At 47.9% G+C, this 21,314-nt stretch overlaps 6 protein-coding genes across 6 annotated transcripts; 1 reads left to right on the top strand and 5 right to left on the bottom strand.

Annotated features, from left to right (window-relative positions):
* Positions 1 to 2,127: 2,127 nt before the first annotated feature.
* F5J12DRAFT_773815 (uncharacterized protein) lies at positions 2,128 to 4,781 on the bottom strand (the record flags this gene model as incomplete). Its single annotated transcript, XM_051742286.1, has 9 exons — positions 2,128 to 2,949; positions 3,002 to 3,134; positions 3,184 to 3,299; positions 3,352 to 4,019; positions 4,078 to 4,123; positions 4,180 to 4,288; positions 4,360 to 4,454; positions 4,504 to 4,652; positions 4,705 to 4,781. The coding sequence occupies 9 exons, from the start codon at positions 4,779 to 4,781 to the stop codon at positions 2,474 to 2,476; spliced, it is 1,869 nt and encodes a 622-aa protein (XP_051595549.1). The 3' UTR covers positions 2,128 to 2,473.
* A 2,755-nt stretch (positions 4,782 to 7,536) lies between these two features.
* F5J12DRAFT_860604 (uncharacterized protein) lies at positions 7,537 to 8,473 on the top strand. Its single transcript, XM_051746855.1, has 4 exons — positions 7,537 to 7,685; positions 7,752 to 7,779; positions 7,831 to 7,941; positions 8,005 to 8,473. The coding sequence occupies exons 1-4, from the start codon at positions 7,669 to 7,671 to the stop codon at positions 8,077 to 8,079; spliced, it is 231 nt and encodes a 76-aa protein (XP_051595548.1). The 5' UTR covers positions 7,537 to 7,668; the 3' UTR covers positions 8,080 to 8,473.
* Positions 8,352 to 9,149, bottom strand: F5J12DRAFT_897356 (uncharacterized protein; the record flags this gene model as incomplete). Its single annotated transcript, XM_051748017.1, has 4 exons — positions 8,352 to 8,387; positions 8,454 to 8,720; positions 8,771 to 9,069; positions 9,140 to 9,149. The coding sequence occupies 4 exons, from the start codon at positions 9,147 to 9,149 to the stop codon at positions 8,352 to 8,354; spliced, it is 612 nt and encodes a 203-aa protein (XP_051595547.1).
* A 398-nt stretch (positions 9,150 to 9,547) lies between these two features.
* On the bottom strand, positions 9,548 to 9,813 carry F5J12DRAFT_702087 (uncharacterized protein; the record flags this gene model as incomplete). Its single annotated transcript, XM_051740516.1, has 2 exons — positions 9,548 to 9,690; positions 9,750 to 9,813. Coding segments are annotated over 2 exons (207 nt in total), but the record flags the coding sequence as incomplete, so codon positions are not given.
* Positions 9,814 to 12,169: 2,356 nt separating this feature from the next.
* Positions 12,170 to 14,496, bottom strand: F5J12DRAFT_897355 (uncharacterized protein; the record flags this gene model as incomplete). Its single annotated transcript, XM_051748016.1, has 6 exons — positions 12,170 to 12,624; positions 12,678 to 12,757; positions 12,811 to 12,940; positions 13,010 to 13,129; positions 13,180 to 13,423; positions 13,477 to 14,496. The coding sequence occupies 6 exons, from the start codon at positions 14,494 to 14,496 to the stop codon at positions 12,170 to 12,172; spliced, it is 2,049 nt and encodes a 682-aa protein (XP_051595545.1).
* Positions 14,497 to 15,911: 1,415 nt separating this feature from the next.
* F5J12DRAFT_727152 (uncharacterized protein) lies at positions 15,912 to 16,346 on the bottom strand (the record flags this gene model as incomplete). Its single annotated transcript, XM_051741782.1, has 1 exon — positions 15,912 to 16,346. One exon carries the CDS (start codon positions 16,344 to 16,346, stop codon positions 15,912 to 15,914), a length of 435 nt encoding a protein of 144 aa, XP_051595544.1.
* Between the last annotated feature and the right edge of the window lie 4,968 nt (positions 16,347 to 21,314).

Raw genomic sequence — 21,314 nt, 5'->3', positions numbered from 1 at the left:
ATTACATGTGGACACCTCATTGTCCATTTCTCTGTAGTATTTAGACTGCTGGCTCAAGTCTTGGAACCCCAGACTTGAGCTGCTCAATCATACACAGTGTTCTCTCAGAACTTCACCCTCAGTGTCCCTAATCAGGACCACTCTTACTGGTGTTGCCTAAATCCTCTGTCAAATACAGAGGTTACTGCAGCCATTGCTCAGTTGCTCAGTAGAAGCCATAGTCTGCAGCTGAGCTCCCCTTGCACCTTGACTTCAGTCTTAGCATAACAATTCCAACACGGACCATGCTGATGGGTGGGGCCTGTGGAGCTTCCTCCCTGTCATCCATCTCTCCAACTCCCTCACCCCCCAACTGGAAGAATTCCCAGGGGTCATGACCAAGGCTTCATTGCCTTCACAAGCCCTTTGTTTAGGACATGAGTACCATGTCTCCTTGCAGTTTCATCATTCTGATTCTTTGATAATAAGGGAGATGAGAAGGTCAGGGTTGGACTGTACAGATGAGCAGTTGCAAGTTGGCCAGACATGAAGCTGGAAAGATATTTAGGTAAAGATTGAATGATAGTTGATTGATAATCCCTCTCTTCAATCTGTACACCAATGGCAGCTAACTCATCTCTTTTCATATGCAGATCATCCAAGAATTGATGGACATCACCATTAACAGGGCATTGCATGGCCAGGAACTTCATTCAAAGATCCATCTGAGCATAAGCTCCTTTTTCAGTGTACTCATGGGCAATTTCATTCCACATGGCTGTGACATTGTTAAAGCTACATACTCACAGGGCTGTGGAATCAGGGATTCATTGAGAGAGTAAATGTTTCACCATATTCTCACTTTTCTGCCATTTAGTGAGCTCATCAGCATCAGGAGGGACTACAGTCATGAATCCATCCAAATTGGTGGAGGTCATGCCAGCAGGGCAGGGAGAGGTGCCATTGAAATGGGACCACAATTCCTTTGCCTCAATGGCAGTCTGGAAGTGAAGGGAGAAAATTGCCCAATTCATGCCTTTGATATCAAGCTCCAGAACATTGCCTGGGAGGGTGTCTGTAGTAACAGGGATGGCAGTTGACATAGGGGTTGGAACCATGAGGGGCAGCAAGAGTATTGAAAAATTAGGTGAGACATTCATAGGCTATTAGAGCTTGGGGCTCATAACCTTATAGAAATCTACACAAAGATCTCAGTCAAGTGCACAAGCAGCAAATGTCTGTTATGCATTACCTATACAGAGATCTAAGGTAACACTGTAAGCATGAAGTACATGAGTACAAGAAGAAAATACTATACCCACCTTAGTTGAGTGTGCAAGTGGCAAACATCTAAGGTGGTGTAACTACAGTAGCAAGCTAAGTACATTGTATGGAACAAAGAGTGAGACATGGATGTTGAATCTGGTGTCAAAACTACAAGTGCAGTCTTAGCACAAGACCTTGTATTATTAAGTATTCATATGACACACTGGAAACAATAAGTAAAAATTACCATGCTGTATTGTTAGCACACAAACAACCAAGTGTTGTGGTCTTGTAGACCCATAAATGGTAAGTGTTTCTCACAGTAAGAAAAAGTAGCATTAATTAATGAACAAAGGCTACAAGTGACTTGCAAAATCTAATGATTATCATTTGGGATTATTGAGATTTTGGAAGTTCACAAATGAGTGAACTGATCTAACAATCTAAGCACAGTCCAGGCAATCTCCACTAATCAATGCCTGGGATCTCCAGATCTGTTGTTGCCATAGGTGTAATGTAACCTGACTGCAGTGAAGCAACCATAGGTGAGAAGTTGGGTGGTTTGCAGATGTAAGACATTCAGGTGTTGTTAAACCTGTTACAGCTGTTTGCAAAAGTTCATGGAAAATGCACCAACCAGTTTCATCCCAGGTGGGCAGGACCCCTGGAACCACCTAGTAGCTTACTAGACTAAACAACCTTGTATGTGCACTACTGGTATGACTAATTTTAGATCACTGGAGACTGTTTTTCATGGCATGGAGAGATATGTTGATAAGGAGACAGGTACACAATGCAAGGTATGTACATACATATTCATTGGACAGTGGCTAGGTTACTTAGTCTAGTAAACTCTTAGGCAGTTCCAGGGGTCCTGCCCACCTGGGATGAAACTGGTGATGCATTTTCCACACTTTCAAAAGCAGCTGCAATATAGAACAACAATAGTCTCATTGTGGGACATACTACAGCCTTCATGAACAACACAAGCATTGTGTAGGTATGAAACATTGAGGACACAAAAGATACAACTGGGTGCAAACAAAGTTATAATTAGTTGCACAAACAACAAGAATGATAAGTTTACGAGGACAAGAACGGAAGCTTGTTCTCACGGCTTGGAACAGCCGCATTGGGACAGCACGACTTGCTCAATCTAACACCGGGACCCGCCTGGACTCGGATAAATGATTTAACGAGTGAAGCAACGAAGAATCACACGGGACTTCTATGGTCCCGCGGCTGCACTGCGACGAGCCTCCTTCCCGGCTCCGTCCCCAGGGCCAATGTTCTCCTCACCCTCTGACTCTGGCTGGTAAAGCTGCTCTGGTGCCGGGTTTTGGAACAGTATGAACTTCTTGATACCATACGGGATTTGTCTGAGCCCATACGCAGCATGGACGCGGGCGGGAACTGAGAACACCTGATCCAATTCCTCGAGCGTCCTACCCTTCGTCTCGCGTACGAAGAGGAGAATGAGGAACCAAAGAATCATGCACCACGCTGCGTACCATCCGAATGCACCTTGGGGCTTGAACGCAAGTACCAGAGACGGCCATGTGATGGACAAGACAAAGTTCCAGAACCAAGTCGTTGCGGTTGCGAAGGACATGCCAATGTCGCGGATGTAGAGTGGGAATACTTCAGCCGAATAAGTGAATGGAACAGGCCCTTCGCCGGGTGAGTAGGTGATGGCGAAAAGATCTGGGAGAATGTAAGCGACAGTTGTACTGAGCAAAACAAGCAGTTCACATACAGATGCCAATCACTACCCCAACGATTCGTCCTTCCCTGAAGGTATCCCAGAAAGAGAAGCCAGTTATCAGGAGACAAATAGCCATACACGGGAAGGTGAACAAGAGCAAGTTACGACGCCCGAACGTGTCGATCTGGGGTGGGTGAATTACAGTTCAGACACCGTAGAAAGAGAAGACATACGGTAAAGACTGCTGGGAGCGCGAATAACCAGTTCAAAACTCCGAAACCAACAGTTGCCGCGAGAGCAGAGGTATCCGAGAAACCAGACTGGGAGAAGATGTTCGACGAGTAGTACGCTGCGAGAGCGATCAGACTACGATATGCCTCCAGGCAAGAAGGTAAACTAACCGATTACGTTTAACCCACAGAACTGTTGGCCAAACATGACAATCCAACTTGCGAGCGCTGCGTTCCTGTTACGGGGAATAGTAAACATCTCCACGACACGGTTTCTACCCTTCTTCATCTCGTTCTCCGCTTCGAGCAGGATATGGATATAGTACAGGTCGCGGGCAGCTTGAACACGTGAAAAACGCAAGCGACATAGCTCATTGAAGGCTTCCTCGTACCGACCCTTGCCAATTAGCCAACGAGGAGATTCGGGTGCATATAAAACTTGCAAGCAAACGATCAAACCCGGGATACCCGCAGAAGCGAGCATCAGCCGCCAGTTGAGGCCCCTGATACCTCCTGAGTCGGGAATGAAGTAGAATGCTAGATCAATGACGTCGCCGAGTCCGATGCCAAATGCTGTCCACATTTGCCACATCATGACAAGTGCACCACGGATTGGAGCCGGCGCACATTCAGCGGCATAGACGGGGACGGTCGCAGATTTGGGACCGATGCCGAAACCGAGGAAGAACCTCGCGATGAAAAGATGCCACCAGGTATTTGTCAATGCTGACCATATGCAAGTAAGAAACGAGATTAAGCAAGTAACAAAAATCGTTTTTTTCCGCCCAAGCCATTGATTCAAGGGATGGGTAAGCCAACATGACAAGGTTGCGCAGCAACTAGTGTGCGTGAATCAGTGATGGCAAGGAAGATGATTGGACGCTAATGATAACCTACAGATACGGCGCAGAGTTGACGACGCCGAGTAACCAGCTGCCACGCGCTGATACGTATGATGAGAGTGGTGTAAGCAGACATATATAGAAGCAAAGTACACACAAGTTGTAGTATCCATTCCAAATTGTGACGGATAAAAAAGTTGGGCCCCGTTAATGACAGCCTCATCCATGCCTTGTACTGCGGCAGCCAGGGAAGACATGACAACCATCTACGTAAGTATGGGAGAACGCGCGTCAAAGGTGTACTCCATGTGTGAAAGTCGAAATGTGGAGTGCGCACGTAGTAGAGGGTCCCTGTTTGTCTCCATTTGTGGGTAACCTCGTCCTCCAGAAACTTTTTATCTTCGTCTGTAAACATGTCGTACTGCTTGTAGGCTGGCAGGGGTTTGAGACAGACCGAGGGACAAATTCAAGTCACACTGACCATCCGCATTTTGTGCTACAAGAGCCCCCTTTTTCAGTTCAGGAAGCAGATGTGGAAGGCCCCTCTCCTGAGCGAATATCTCAACCTCGTTCATGAGGGTTTCATTAGGAATGCCTCGTAGTGGATTGGCCAACTTGGCATCGACGTTGCTGTACTTATCGGGTGAAAAGGTGGAGGACGAACGAGGAGTGAACCACGCACGAAACAACCCTAGTCTTTGCGTCCAAGTGGAGATGGTGCTCATGGCCAGGCTTCAACTCCTGCACGCTATCCGACATGGTGAGACCGAAAGACAAGGGGGAGAAACTTATCGTATCTCAGACAAAATGTGTCTTTATACGAGAGGAAAGTCTAAAATAGCCATTAGCACCACAGTTTGGAGCGGGCATCATTCTTTTAGCCGACATGTTTCTGATCGATGGAGAATTTCATCGGCCAGAACGGTACCCGTACCCACCCCATCGCAGTGTACTTGCAACCGACGGATTGAAGAGTCCCCCCGAGTGCATCGCATCGATGGCTTCATTCTGTGGGGATGACAACACGCTCGTCGCTCAAGACGGCGCGCACGTTACATCATTAATGCATACGTACATGACAAAAGCCCCAACTTACTTGGCTAGCAGCTACCGCGCCTTTCCCCACGGCTATTCTACCATGCCGACGATTTCGAGGGTGGGGATTTGGGTTAACAGGAACACTCCTGATGACCCAGCATCAAGAACTCTCCACCCCGTCACACCATCGCTATCACCCCAATTTTTGACACGGTAAATCCGGCGACACAGCATGCATGTGCACTTGACAATACTCCGTGATCGCAGCAGCGGCGGCGACTTCTTACCGATGATAATGCAACGCAGAACTTCCCTCTTTCTCTGCTAGTTGAGGCTGTGGTCCGAATTCCTCCACAAATATCAGTCAGCGAACCATAGCATTCATGGTTACCCGAAACATAATTTACCACTAATCCTCTCGCATGTCCTCCCGCAGTCCCCTGTGTCGTGATCAGTCATGTCATAAACGCTCCAACTCTGTCGTTCCTGGCATCAATTCCGACTCTTTGGACATCACTGAGTGCGCGGAACTGAAACGGGGAAAGCAATGGCATTGATGTGAGATGTATATAAAAAACCATGCAGGTGATGTACGAGAGAGCATAGCTCAGGGGGAGAGAGATTGGGGGAAGCGCGAAGCGCTTGCCGGCCCCGAACGGCAGCGAGATCCTGCTCATTGAGCGTGAGCTGCGAGAGCAGGTGGGGACGCCCAGCAGAGGAGACATGCCAGCAGGATGAGCTGACGCGCTAGGGACCGCAGAGTGTGAGACTGCGAGACGCCGAAAACGGAGTTTGAGGAAAGGGGAGGGACGGGTGGGTGCGATGAGGAGGAACGGCGCACGAGGTGGCAGCATGGAAGAAAAAGGAAAGTGCCGCTTACTTACGTTCGTCCGAAGACTAAACTCTGTTTCTACGTCAGAGTCACACACCCCTTACTGACTATTGTTGCTCTAATAGCACCCGAAGTTCGACCTCAATAGCTCAATAGGTTGTTGCAATGCCCAGCCAATCAGCATCAGCTATCCGAACTTGGGAGCCACGTGCTCAGAACGATTTTTCCCGATGGCGTGAAGGAGTTCTTTTGGGCTACGACTTGAGAACAGAACGAAGCCACCGAATATATTGGGGTTATCATAACCCCCGACGTTCAAGAGCGACGCTCGGAGTCGCATAATGCTGCGAATGAGGCTGTGACTGAAGGGATGCTGAAAGCCATGGTCGGCTGCTCTGTCGAAAGGCGGTGATGCCCCCGCATCAATCTGAGCCCCAAGCTCCTAGTCCAGCGCGCCTTCAACTGCCCAAGATGCCAAGGACCCGTTTAAGCGCATCAGCATCCGTACCAGCTCCACGTGTGACTCTAGTACACGGTAACGTGTATGCCTATGTAAGCCTGGCGTAGTGATTCGCTCTGCGGCGGGTCAGTTTTCTCGTTACCGAGACACAAGATACGATAATGGTGGCGGCAGATCAGATGACAAGCCATCCAATAGGCACGGACCGCTATGTGCGGATAATGTCATATTGCATCATGTACACGACGAACTCAGTGTGGCTCGTCTTCCATCCGCCTTCGGTCTCATGCAGGACTGACTGGCGCATATGCCTACACAGCTCAGACGACGATCCCAATGTGTGTTGCAACTGGCCAAGCTGACTTGGGCAGTCAGGTGAGAGTGCTTCCCATCTCAATGCAGCGTGTTTCGTTGCGGATTATATTTAGTCGTATGGAATGACCTGCAGGTCGCTTTCATATAATGCAGGAACGTGAAGTCTTCCGCAGCACACTATTTCCGTGCGTTACGAATACTGTGGACGGTTAAGGCATTCGTCATCTGCGAAAGCTAAACATCAAGTTAGCCAGCCAACTTGACACTTAGCGTTTACCCAGTCAAAAACCTGGCCAAAGTGTAAGGTTTAATTCGACCGTTTTACAGATGGTCGTTGCCGCACGAGTCCAAATGGCGACACCCAGTATCCCGTCGGAAGCCCAAAGGTTGTCATCGGCGAAAGTACTTGCCTAGGCGAAATAACGCGTGCCCGCACAACAGGGTGTAAAATTTGTTGCTGTAACGATGATCACACCAACGGCGTACTTTTTGCTGCTTTTCGAGCCTGTTATGATGTCGACGCCCTCGAGGTATTGGCATATCATTTCGCAGGCCCCATCGCATTAATGGTGACTATGTCTCAACAAGACGTACCGTTAACTGGATTGTACTGGCTGACGCCCGGGCACGCGGAAGTACTTGACAAAAGATATCGTCAGTTCGTGGTGTGATGACATCACTTGAATCTTGTTTCCCTGTCACCGGACATTCCCGTTATGGTACCTTCCGAACTGGATAAGGCTGCTCCGAGCGCACATCCGCCCCGGCTAACCCCAAGGTGACGCATGTGGGGCACGGCGTAAAAATAAAATAAAATTGAAATAAAAATATAAAATAAGGAAAAAATGTTTAAGCACCTCTTGTGCGCCCGGTACCAGCCGGTACTCCATTCCTTCTGCCCTTTCCCTACGATTCCTTCCAGTGGTCGACCATAAAAAGCTTGCGTACTGTCGTTCATTCAATATCTCCCGGGTGACAGTTTCTTCAAGAGCATCGCTATTATGTGTCACCACGAAATGTACGGTGTTTTCTTGATATTCCTCTGCTCAGGGTATAGTGTTGACGCGGTTTCTACCGCGGACAGTGTCGGGGACTACCATAGGGGCTGTGGAGTACGTTTCGATACGTGTGCAAAGAGTCCAAACTAATTGCCGAAACCATAGCATTTTCACGGGCGCTACTTTACGGGTGACGTGATGGACTGTAACTCTCCAAGATGCAAGACAAGCAAGTCTCACATGCATAAGACAGCCATCAACTGTGGCTGCCCCCCTGTAGGTCGCGTACATGACTCCACAATCATTCAGCTTGTTCACGTTCCTTCCTGGGATCGGCAGGTAGTCACGGAAAACAGAAGAGTACAAAATTTATACCAAACAAAGCATCCTGATTGCCAGCAGCAGCCGCGGTGACTTGGAGCTCTACGCAGGCAGGTACTCGTCGAGGGAGATGAATGGCGAGTTAGCCGTACGCTTCTTCCCACCTCTATCGGGATCTCCAGAGCGGGGCTCTCAATTTATACGTAATTTATGATCACTACACATGTAGCTTCTGGTCGCTCAGGATACACTTGCCTATGTAAGATCACGACACCACCACTGTAGTATGTATATCAGATGTAAATCGATCGCTACATGCACTGCACAACCCATCGAGAATCATGAAGGCGATCGTAACACGCTCTTCAGAAGGCGTGCGGGCGGGTAGCAGTATTCACGGGCTGCATGACACACGAGTCGTCGTTTCATCAGATTTGTGGACCCCACCAAGAAGTGTGAATACATACTGGTGGCCCTGATCTTGCCGCAGACGGGCGCACAGAAGTCTCGGTAAGTGAGGGCGAAGACGGCACCCGAGACGTCCTCGGACCTAGCTCGACATTCAAGTATCGGGAGAAGAATTCATCCAACCATCGGAAGAACTCCTCTTTATCATCCGCACTGAGATTCGTCCAATCTATTCTATCCATTGTGTTGTCGGCATAGCTGTTCGTCCGTTTGTGGTTTGGTGGATAACCGCTAGAGGATCGTTTTGGTGGCGGGGAGTTTAGATGCTTCGGATGTCGTGGGGGAAGATATATCTGGGCCGCAGAATGCGAGATACGACAGGAGAGGGGTTAGGGGTTACGTCTCCCGGCGAGATGGTGGTACCAGGACGTGAGCTCCGTGATGGTGAGGGGGGCAATTCGTCCGTGTTAACTACTCCACGACCCTGAGCACCTGTGGGCCGTGGTGGAGGCGGCGGTGGCGGAGAGGAAGTGGAGGAACGTGGTGTTCCACGCTTCCAGTTCGGGTCCCAGGTGGTCTTGGAGGAAGATATACTCGAGTATCTGTCTTTAGTGTTTACGACTTTAGCTACCCCGGCATCCTTGGCCTTCTCTGCCTTTGCTTTGAGCTCTGCGACTGTGTGAGATCGCCCAAACGGCAAGTGCTGTGAGGATAACTGGACGACAACAGACGCTAAGTTACTCACAATTGACCATCTTATCAGAAGAGTTGGAACTGTCCCGGCACACTATTAGTGTGCTACATGACTGTTAGAGTGCATCAAACTGACCGCTGTAGACTTATCGACAAGAAACAGGCTGGCGGGTCAGCTATACTCGTAGCTTGGGCAAGCGACTCATATGAAATTGCACAGCCTGACACCGTGCACAGTACGCAGTCTGAATGCGTTGAAAGGTCCAAGGATAAAAATTGCGGATAATGTACAAGGTACTACTAAAAGATATCCATGATATACGATACACGTATGGGGGGGATGACAATGTCTAGTGGTAAGATGGAATCAGGAGTTAATGACGCCTCGACGCTACTACCACAGCGACGATGATAAGGACCATACAGACAAAGAAAGAAAGTAAGTGCCCATAGACAACGTTTTCGCCCATTTCATTTCCGTCTGCCGCAAGTTCGACAGTATTTTCTCTTTTTCTTCTTCTGTTTTGCCTTGCTCCCAATCGTGGGAGACGCGCATGGGCGCAAACATAAAATACACTCCTATCGCCCAAAATAGCGGGAAGACTGTGGAAAAAGAGAGATCGTAAGCATACGAAGGAGGTCAAGCTATGTAGGATACTCACAGAATCCATATTTGAACAGTTGCCGAGCGACGGTGTCTGGTTCAGACTGAAGATGGTGTGTAGGCGGGCAGCTTCTCGCCATCCCAATCAGGAGAATATGGTGGAGGTGAACGGTGTTGCCGCGGTTGCCTTTGTTGTTGTTGTTGGGCACGCACGCGTTGTCCGCGACCGCCAAAGAAATCCGTCAGCGCATCGTCCCGGGATTGTCTTCTCGGGTGGGAAGCAGTTGGAGCAGGGCACGCGGGGAGGATGGGTAAGGTTGAAGATGCTCCGGAGTTTACGGAGTGGGATGTAGTCGTCTCGGATTCCCTAGATATTTGTACACAGAGCTGAACACCGTGCTGGACGGACTGCGATGTAGATGCTCTCGGGGCTGGCATGATCAGGGAATGGCGGTGAGACGTTGAAAGACTTGTGAAATGGAAACTGCCAATAAATACGCACCGATCCATCCGCTCACGAATCCAGTCGTTCAAAGACAAAAAGCAAGTCCAGGCGTTCACGTCAACTCAATGAATAGCAATTTCCTGATCTGGCTATTCGACCCCTAACTAATCCACATATAGAAATCCAATGACAGGTGTTACTGATTCCGTCCCACAGCGACAACAATAAGAACGTCTCAGAACGCAATGGTGCGAAAAGTACGTCGAATGACAGCGACGAAAGACAATTAGCGGCTCCCTATTGTTTGAACGGACTTTACAGGCCGAGCACGCGAATATGTCGTCCGCAATAATAAACCCTGGGTGATAAGCTTGCCCAACGAGTGAGCGATCGCACTGATCCCGCGGGCCAATTCTGACTTCTTCCATGACAGTCGGTGCCCGCTACAAAGGAAATGTGCACATAAAGCAAGTCACAAAGTATTACGGACATCACTTTGAACGTTGAAAGGCGGCAAACGTGCTGTTCTGCCTTGGAACGTTCTCCAGCCACAGGCCAGATGCAGATAAGAAATGACCGCCTTTCACGGGTGTTGATGCCAAGGTTATCCTGGGTTCCTGTCAAATACGTTGCAATGGCATCGTCCTTTGTTCACTGTGCATCACCCCCCCGCGGAGATTGCAGGTACGACCCTACCCCATGTCGGCCTCGCGAACCTTGTTGCCGCCTAACATTCTATCACAGGGCTTCCTGGAGCTCTCGGAAGTGAATAAACGGTATACGACGGAAGTCTTTTAATCCACGTTACCTTTCTGACCTCGATCGTGCATGGGACTTGTGGTACGCAGGTAAAATGACGAGTGGGACACTATGGTTCCCAGTAATTTAATTCGCGTGCGCGGTTTGTGAATAGAGCTCATCGGCAGGGTGTGGTCTCGATATTTATTGGTATTTGGTAGGTGCATTTTGTGGCGTAGGCCGACTTCGAGTTTTCCAGGAGTTAGGTTTGCGAAGGCTTCTCGTTGCATGTCGCTACCAGCTACGGCATTTTCAGAGGCTTGGGCGACGGGAACTTTGTTCCGGAGCTGAGGAGACCTAGCAACCCCATTTCCCTGGTTGATATTCGTGGTCCACATTTCTTGCAAGCGCGCTTTTCATGAATGTGTATGGCTGATAACCACTATACTCCCGTTTTGTCTATTTCCGCTAGCGCCGACATGCAGGGTGATAAATTACATATATCTCACCTTTGCGAACGGAGAGGTACGTGTCGGTTGTTCCCTGCACAAGGAAATGTTCTCGAGACGGGTATCTCGTAACGTAGGATCCCTCATCATTGCTTGCGATCTCCGCTTGGACTCGACTCCGATTTTTTCTGCTCCCAGGACACGTATGGGACTCGCTGCCCTCTCACGAGGCTGCCAGTGACAAGAGCATACTCTGAAGCTGTGGATCTTGCTTCCACCACCAAGATCTGGAGGTTGAACGCTGTAACACAACCAACTAGTAGTCTAAAGCTCCGACACGGATACAGAATACCATATCCATTTCATGAACGAAGATTGAAAAGTCCTCTCGGAGGACGGCCGAAGGCGCCGCAGACCGAGGCGTGGCGACTGTGTACCCACCATCGTGGGGTGAGGATTGTGCTTATAAGCAGCCAATTGAGGCATAACGTACCAGATGGTTTCTCCTACCGTATCTCACGACGCACGTATAACGGGTCATCGCAAGGTAGGAGCCAGAGTTCGTCAAAAACGAACTCAATGCCGCAGGCTGTAGTCGCACTTGTTCGCACTTGCAGTGTCCGCACCACCCGTGGACGGCTTCAGCGCGCAGAACGTGCTAGTCTACTATGATGTTACCTTGATTTAAGGTTGCTCATGTCCACTTCACACGAAATGGAGGGCTGTGTCACAACTTCCATTCTTCCATTGCAACTTCGATAGTCAGTTGTGTACATTGGTCACACAACAGAAGTGATATTTGCAAACCGTTCTACAGGAGAAGGTGGCTCCAAGTCCAAAAGATGGTCAGAAGGAACCACGGTAAGTAGCATAGCGGGTTTGCATAAGACCCTCCGATATCCCCGTCCCAAGTCTACTAGCTACTTGAGCTGCGGAACACGCATCATGTTTTGGTGCAGTGGAAAGCATGGCGAGCTCGTTCTGCGTAGATGGTGACAACCCATGAAAAAATTCCCGCAAACATTTACGGTTCAACTTTCCACTGAGAGTACATGGCAGCGCATCCAGCGGGATCCAGAGTTCAGGGTAACAGACCTTCAGTAATCTCGGCTGAATGAAAGACATCAAGCGGAGGATCTCAGCTTTGACATCGTCCGCAATCTGAAGCTTCAAACTGTGTGGACCACTGACGAAGCGTGGCGCAAGGAATGAAGCGATGCGTGGCTCTTCATTGTACGTGACAACATCTACTGCTATCGCCCACTTGCTTTCGGTCGTGTGGAGAGCAGCCTCGATTTCTCCTGCGATGGGTAAGACCTCACAAGTTGCAAACCGAAATGATGAATGAACGCACCCAGCTCAATTCTGTAAGCGTTTAGTTGGACTTGGCTGTCTCGACGGCCGGTGAGGTAAAGTCTTCCTTCGTGATTAACGCTGGGGAAACCAGCATTCAAAGATCAGAATGGGCAGGACGCGTTAAAACTCACCGGCCGAAGTCACCAGTTCGGTACATCCTAAACTCTCTCCTGAATGGGTCCATCAGGAACGATCGCGCGGTAGCCTCTGGGTCTCCAAGGTAGCCCAAGCCCACAGTTGGACCGGACACGAATATCTCCCCTACGCAGCCAACCGGCACAAACCTCATGTCAGAACCTAAAACGTAAAGTCGTGTCTGCCCTCCAATACTGAACCCCACGGGGGTGTTATTTGATGCTGACGAGCGCACAGGAACTTCTACCGTGAAAGCGCAGATGGACTCGCTGGGACCGAAAGCGTTGAGTAGCGTTCGTCCATCACCAAGCCATTCTGCCGTAACCCGTTTGTAAGAGGGAGAAGCCACAGAAGATGAGACGCACTCTCTCGTACGAATTGCGTCAAGGCTTCACCGGTGAAAACAACCAATTTCAAGAATGGGTAATCTGCAGGGTGCAACTGCATACCCTGCGTCGGCGAAAGGGTAATCGAGTTGGCCTTCGTTGCAACGAGGGCTTCATGTATGTGGAAAATGATTTCAGGGACCATAGCTATACAAACCGCTCCGCCTACGTAATGCGTGAGGAAGATTTCTTCGATAGAGCCGTCCCAGTACAATTCATGCGCCTGTATAGTGTATCACAGATTGCGGACAACGACAGAGACGAAGACCTTCCTACCATGAGCTGACGTGTCTCCATCGTACGGCCGAAAGCGGGTGCAGCTTCGACGATCCAGTGCACCAAATTCGAATGCGACGTCATGCATTTTTTCGGGGTACCAGTCGATCCACTTGTAAAACTTAGGTACGCCAGAGTGTTTTTCGGATTTCCAATGGGGAAGAGGTCAGGCTGCCAAGTGCTGTCTAAGTGGCACCATTTCTCTGTCATGGTGTCTATCGAAACAATAGTCTGTCCCCGGCTCATCGTACGCAGCTTCTCCTCTAGTGATGTAATCGTCAGGAATAACGAGCAGTTAGTCATATCGACCGTTTGGTGGAAGGGTATGGCAGGCATGTCAATGTCGACAGCGAGATATGCTGCGCCAACCTTTAGAATCGCATAGAGGAGAACAATTGCCGTTGGAGACTGCGTCAGGAAAAGAAGTACAATGTCACCGGGACGAATAGATAAAACGTCTTTCAAGTATCGCGCGCATTGATTGGAAGCGGCGTCGAGTCCAGCATAGGTATATACCACTCTTCCATCGCATTCAACGGCGACGTTGTCTGGATGAGTAAGGGTGCGACGTGCCAGCAGATCGTAAACGTAAGAGTAACGTGTGGGGTTCTCCGGTTCAGCTAAACTGTTGATTTTGAGGACAGAGGGAAGTTCCTCCACGAACGCACGCTCATCCGCAGTCATCATATTTACCTCCGCACCAGACAATGAGGGGTTAACGAGGAGTTGCTCAAACGCAAGAATGAGGTGGTCGAGCATATACTGCACATCTTGCGCGTCGAAGGCACTGGGATCGAATCTCAAAGTAAAGGTGAACGACCGCGATGGGGTATACGAGAGTGTTAGATCCAGCGGCGTGTCGTATGAGCGGAAATGCGATCGCTGAGGCAAGGAAAATAGGGAAAACCCAGGTTCCTCGAGGATCTCTACAACAGAGTGGATTACCTCGTCTATCTCTATCATGCTCCGGGAGACTTCCCAAGCTACCGAAGCATGAATGGTATCTTGAGCTAGTTGCATGGACAGCTGTTCTCGAGCAGGGGACGTCGAGGCAAACTGAACCCGTCGAGGGACGAAAGCGATCCCAGGTAGCACTAGATATACACTATTCTTCAGCGGCAAAACTTAAGGACATCAGATGACATGCCTTCAGCAACGAGGACATCGTCAGTGCTGGCATGTTGTGACAGAACGACAGCCCAAGCATAAAGCAGCGTCGATCGAATGTCGTCGTGCTTCATTCGTTCCAGAGCAGGATGCTCCAAGTCTGAGCTTGATTTGGTGATGCAAATAGAAGCGGAGGCTGAAGGTGCACGAACAGGTTCGGTGAGAGGGACCGAGTCGAAATCTGACAACAAGGTGTGCCAGTAGCGCTCAGAATCTGCGCATAAATGGCCGGTTATCATAGTACACCCAGATGGTGGAGGAGCAACAGAAGCCGATGTAGTGCAGGGCACCTAGAAGGGTGGAGTTATCAAAGAACAAGGGGCTAGGAAGTAAAACATGGTCTGATGGCCTGGCCCTTATGAACACCGAGGAGGATATAGATCCAGAAATGTCATTGATGACCTCGTGAAGTCGTCATTCGACGTCAGGTGGGCTGAATGCAATATGACTGCCATAATTGCAGGTGATGTAAGATGAACTCCTCTATTAACTGCACAGCAAATTGTATAAAGCACTTGTGTTACTGTCGAATTCAGTCCGAAGTGGAACGAAGTGACTTCCCAAACTGGCAACTTCGACCGAGAGGATGGCAAATGCAAAAACTTTGAAGCCACTGACGCCCATTGATGGGAGCCCCATCACCACCACCCTAACGTGTTACTCTTTACCATAGATAGTATCATTCATCACTCTTTTGTCATGGCTGTTTTTTTAAAAATATGCATGAATATGATAATCAGTGGGACACTGAACACCATGGTGGTAGTACAATGGACTATGTGATAGCACAAAAAACATCAACAGGGTATGAGATGAACAAAGAATGTAGCAGTCTTTGACATCAGTGAGTGAATGTAGATGTAAATGAGAGCTCTGGCACAAGAATAAATGGGATTTCTGATGTACAGAGCAAGGGAAAGCTGAACCAAGTGAGCAAAAGTGGGAATGGTGATGCTACTTTGAGTGACAATCATGTTTACCTCCTCCAGCACCAGCAGCAAAAGAATTTGCATTGGTGGACCTGCACTTCTCACCAGCAGACATGCTGTAGGGAGCTGCATCAGCAAAGTTACAAATGGTCTAATTCATCTGATGTGACTGATGTAGTCTGGTTGTGTCTGATTTTCTCTGATCTTGCCTGATCAACTTACTGGCCTGACAAAGTATGTGTCAGAGCATTAGATGTTAACAGGCATTACACAGATGAGTCAGACTGTCCAGATGTATTAGAATGGGACAAAAAATTGTCATTGTGCTAGCTATGCAATCTAAAAGGTGATCTTGAAAGCATGATGGTCAATGTATTTGTTAACATAGTATGCATGAAAAATATCAAGAGTATCAGTGTGATGAATGTCAGAGGGAAGGCAATCATGTCCATAGACAGGAATAAGATGAGCCCCATGCAGTATACAATGTGCATGAACAACTTCTAGTTCATGCTCACCATCAGCATCAAAGTCTGGTTGAATGATCCACATTCTGGTGTCTTCATCAGGCCAATCTAGGATTGTCATGAACCATTGAATGAGCATGCAAGGATATCTGATGCCATCAAAGTGAAAGGAGAAAAATAGGAAGACCCTGGTGACATTGAGTCTTCCCATTCCAGGTATTTCCAGCTCCTTCTCTAGAAAAATGGTATCATAGTGTGCTGGACCTTTTTGCCAAGATGGTGTACTCCAAATACACTCTGAGTGCATGCAACCAAGGCCAGATATGTCACTAGGGACATAGAAAGTTGAGGTGGCACTATGAAAAGCAGATAATGGCAGACTTGAAAGGTCCAGTAGCACTATATTGTCGTCATTGGGGTCAACATTGTTCTGAAGTTGGAAATGGAGAAACTGGTGAGTCAGGAGTGGGAGTTTTGGTTGCTGGATATGGTGAGCAAGTGCATAAAGGCTGCTGGGATATTTGTGTGCTGTAGCATGTGATCAGGACAGGATCAGCCACATGAAACACTGCCATAGAGTAGACCTACCTGGTGTTTTTGCCAGACAGACATAGTTTAGAACACATGGGCCATCATGTATCTGGGCCTCTTCATCGCTTCCATCCAAGCTATAGTCCTCATTGTCACCAGTGTAGTGTTGAGGGTGACCAATGTTGTTCCCATGAAAAAATTCTGCTCCAGTATCCAAATTGTGAGTAGACAGGCCTTGTTTGCCATGGAACTCAGCTTCACCCATGGATGCTCACATAGTGTAGTCACATTTAGTCACAACACATGGGCAGCCTGTGTGCCAAAACACCAATGCTCATATAGACCCTGAGATGGGCCCACCTAAATAGATTAGCCAGTACACATGGACAGGCCCAAGGGACTAAAGTGAGAGCAACACATGTACAGGCCTGTAAGTGCATTACCACAACATATGGGAGGGCCCACAGTGGGTAAGGATGTTGAAACATTTAGATGGGCCCATGACCAATTAAGTATACTGAGTTGCTGTAAGACATGGACAGGCCTGTCCTGGTAGGTTACCCCCCTGTTGCAACATCAAGGCAGGCCCACCTATCATAACATGGAGAGGGTCACAACATAAGGATGGGCCCAGGAGTAATATCATTTATGGTGTCACAACATAAAGATGGGTCTGTCAGTAATGTCATTTCATAATGTCACAACATATAGATGGGCCTGTCACTAGTATCATTTAATAGAGTCACAACATAAGGTCAGGCCTGTCAGTAGTATTATGCAACATATGGATGGGTCCATCCACAATAAGATGTACCTCTGATGAGACATAAAGATGGGCCCATCAGTAATCTCATGTATAGCATCACAACATATGGGTGGGCCCTTCAGTAGTATTATTTATATCATCACAACATATGGGCAGGCCTGGCCCCAGTAGGATGTACCCTGTTGAAACATAAAGATGGGCCTGTCACTAATATCATTTACAGCTGTTTGCAAAATGATGCAGAAAATCTGTTTGACAATTAGTCTGTTCAGATATAGCTGGGATAGGACCCTGAAACCACCTCTATGGTAACATTGTGTAGTGTAAGCATGTACTTAGACTTTGTCCCTATGGCAGACTTGTTTTTCAACATGTCATTGCTGTTGCAATCCCCCACTCCCATCGCAGAAAAATTACATTCTTTCATGACTTTGCTTTCTGTCTATGGACCCAAGAAAAAGGAGAAGGGAAAGACTGCACCAAAAGCGACCATGAAGACAAAAGAGCTTACTTTTGCTGTCAACGATACTAACTACCTTGATTTTCTACAGCATGTACTGGACAAGCATGGTCAAGGACAATATAGGGTCTCAAGCAGTAAACATTTTCCCTTCAAGTTTGTACCACCCAAAGTGCAGAGGTAAGTCGTTTCTCACTCTGCAAATCTGTGCTAACCATGCTTTACCTTAGCCAAGCTGTCAGTAATGCGATCGATGTCGATAATGAAGTTGACTACAAGGATATGGTCAAGAGGATTCGTAGCATTCACCCTGGCCCAACAAAGATCTATGTCGATATGAAACATGTGGGGAAACTTCCAACTATTGATGGCTCTGGAGACGAGAGCAACTTGTCTGGTGAGGATAGTGGAAAGCAGAAACATTCAGACCTTGATATGTGCCTTGCCTGGTGGCACATGAAACTCCTGAGCTGGTACAAGAATGAGAATGATGAGGGAATGACTTACGTTGGGCCAGTGCGGCCAATCCCCCTTTCACCTGTGATGGTACTGGACTGGTGCTGTGCATTGGGAAGTCTTTCACTACTCATGAACATTCTATCCCTAAACTATCTGTAGGATGAAGGGCAAGCTATGTTGTTGGTTCCCCCAAACCTCAAGTCTTTCAATTGGAGCAACAAAGTGCCATTTTTGCATCCAGCCTGCAAAGTGCAAGCCCAGGCGTTGCAAAATATTGATATCAACTCTATTACTGGTGTTCTCCTTCTTCAGATGCTTGCAAATTCTGGCCTCTTGTCACCCAGTGTATCTAGTGCCTGCACTTCTCCAGTTCTGCCTCCTGTGACTCCCACATGCATGCCACAGGATCCTCCCATTTCACCACCTGTCCCATCTCCATCTCATCTCTCCTGCTTTCTTCGCTATGCTGAATCGAACCTCGGTGTTCACAATGCCACCCTCTATGAATGGGAACTTGAACTGCAGTTGATCGGGCCTGACATCCTCATGGATATCGATGACCAGACACTTGCTAGGGCTGGTATCACCACTGGTGACATCATTCATCTCAAGAAGGGAAGTTTACTTTGGTGGAATGGTCCTGATGTGAAGAGGAAGCATAGTGACACTGGGGCATCGTCAGGCAACAAGCGAGTGGGCCAAGCCTCATCCCCACCCACTAGGCCATTGAAGAAGATCGCGTATGAGAAGCGATTCAAGGATGGTGGTGGGTGTCGTTTCACAGCATCTCTGATGACAATCAACAAAGATGACGATGGTAGCAAGCCAGCCCCGCTTGACTACAACCTTTATTATCACTGTGAGAGTCAAGATCAGTGGTTACCTGTGCCCCGGGGTTTCATTGTCAATGAGACTGGGGAGGAATCAGAGGACGTCATTTTTTCTACATATTGCCTACATACCTTGCTTCATGTAGTGCCTATGTCGCATACATAGGTATCGTATCAATTGCAATGTCGGCCTAGAGGCCATTTTTCACATTCATACTACATTGAACCTGCACACAAAATCGACTGGTAATTGAAGGGGGAATCTACTTAGACACAGTGATACAGTCACTACACTATGTACCCAGACACATGGAAATAACCCTCAGCCTTTTCAGGCATAATACTTTGACATGCATGAACAATCACCATCATCAATAAGTTGTCCGAGTGGTGATGCAAGTATGCCTTGATTGTAGAAAATGCTTGCTTGATGGGGTTGTAGTCTGGTGAGTATGGCAGGAGATAGATCAACTTGCAGACTGTGAGATGTCAGCGAAAGAAATATCAATTGATGGATAGTCATGTACGATGCATATCTTCAACTAACTTGCGAATTTCCTCACCATGGTGAATGCAGCAGTTGTCCATAATAATAATGCTGTGGGGGCCAGGATATGGGTTGGTAAAAGGCATCTGTTGGATAGATTAGCATGTACCAGCTTGAAGATGATTCACTTATGACGTGCTCCTTCAGAAATCGCAGAAATTGCTCTCCATCAACAGTGCCCTTGATGATATCATATGTGATGATGCCATCAAGCATGATGGCAGGGAGAATAGAGTAGTGCATTCCATGTATGAAGTACCTCCTGACTTGGCAATGTAGACCTCTGACTGTTTGCCCATGTGGGCAAGTGGAGGTATGCTTGTCCTTGGAAGCTTCATCAATGAAGACGAGCATATTCAGGTCTGGCACTTCTGCTGCGATGCGATTCATGTAGAGTGTGCATGACTCCTCATTCCTCTCAGAGGCAGATGCGGAGATGACCTTCTGAGTGATGTGGAGGCCCTGAAGAGTTCAAGAAAGTGTAGATGGAGTGATATGAACTTGATGCTTGAGCCAGAGCTCCTCTCGAAGCTCGTCTAGGTAGATTGTGCTGTGATGTTGAATGATGGCAAGGATAAATGCAATGTCTTTGAGGCTGAGAATGTGACGATGACTGATGGTATGGGAATAAGTGTTTGGGTTGTACATGACACTGTACTTGGTGTGAAGTCTGAGAGTTTTGTAAATGAGTGTTTTCTTGATGCCTAGAATACTACAGATTTGCTTGATGCTATAGCCATTTTGGTGAAGGACAGGAATATGAGACTTGAGGTCGATGGATACCATGCGAGAGGGCATGTGGGCAGTATGTTCGATTCTTAGTGTACTACGGTAACAGACAGTAGCTACCCACTAAGGTACTTCTGGGGTCCTATCCCAGCTATATCCAAACAGTCTGATTGTTGAACAGATTGTCCACATCGTTTTGCAAACAGCTGTAATAGAGTTGCAACATATGGATGGGCCCTTCAGTAATATTATTTATATTGTCACAACATAGAGATGGGCCCATCAGTAATCTCATGCATAGCATCACAACATATGGGCAGGCCCAGCCCCAGCAAGATGTACCCTGTCAAAACATAAAGCTGGGCCTGTCACTAATATCATTTGATAGAGTCACAACATATGGATGGGCCCTTCAGTAGTATCATTTATATCATCACAACATATGGGCAGGCCCAGCCCCAGTAAGATGTACCCTGTCAAAACATAAAGACAGGCCTGTCACTAATATCATTTAATAGAGTCACAACATATGGATGGGCCCTTCAGTAATATTATTTATATTGTCACAACATAGAGATAGGCCCATCAGTAATCTCATGTATAGAATCACAACATATAGATGGTCCCTTCAGCAGTATTATTTATATTGTCACAACATATAGGCAGGCCCGGCCCCAGTAAGATGTACCCTGTTGAAACATAAAGACAGGCCCATCAGTAATGCTGTTTAATAGCATCACAACATAAGGATGGGCCCTTCAGTAGTATTGTTTCTATTGTCACAACATATAGATGGGCCTGTCAGTAATATCATCTAATAGCATCACAACATAAGGACAGGCCCTTCAGTAGTATCATGTATATCATCACAACAAATGGACAGGCCCATCTAGCAAGATGCACCCCTGTTGCAACATAAGGATGAGTTTGTGTATGGTATTCTTAGGCAGCAG

This window comes from Pisolithus orientalis, assembly GCF_024613125.1.
Source record: "Pisolithus orientalis strain OTSU chromosome Unknown F5J12scaffold_52, whole genome shotgun sequence".
Lineage (NCBI taxonomy): Eukaryota > Fungi > Basidiomycota > Agaricomycetes > Boletales > Pisolithaceae > Pisolithus > Pisolithus orientalis.
The sequence above is the reverse complement of the archived record's forward strand: the minus strand, read 5'-3'. Positions and strand labels throughout refer to the sequence as shown.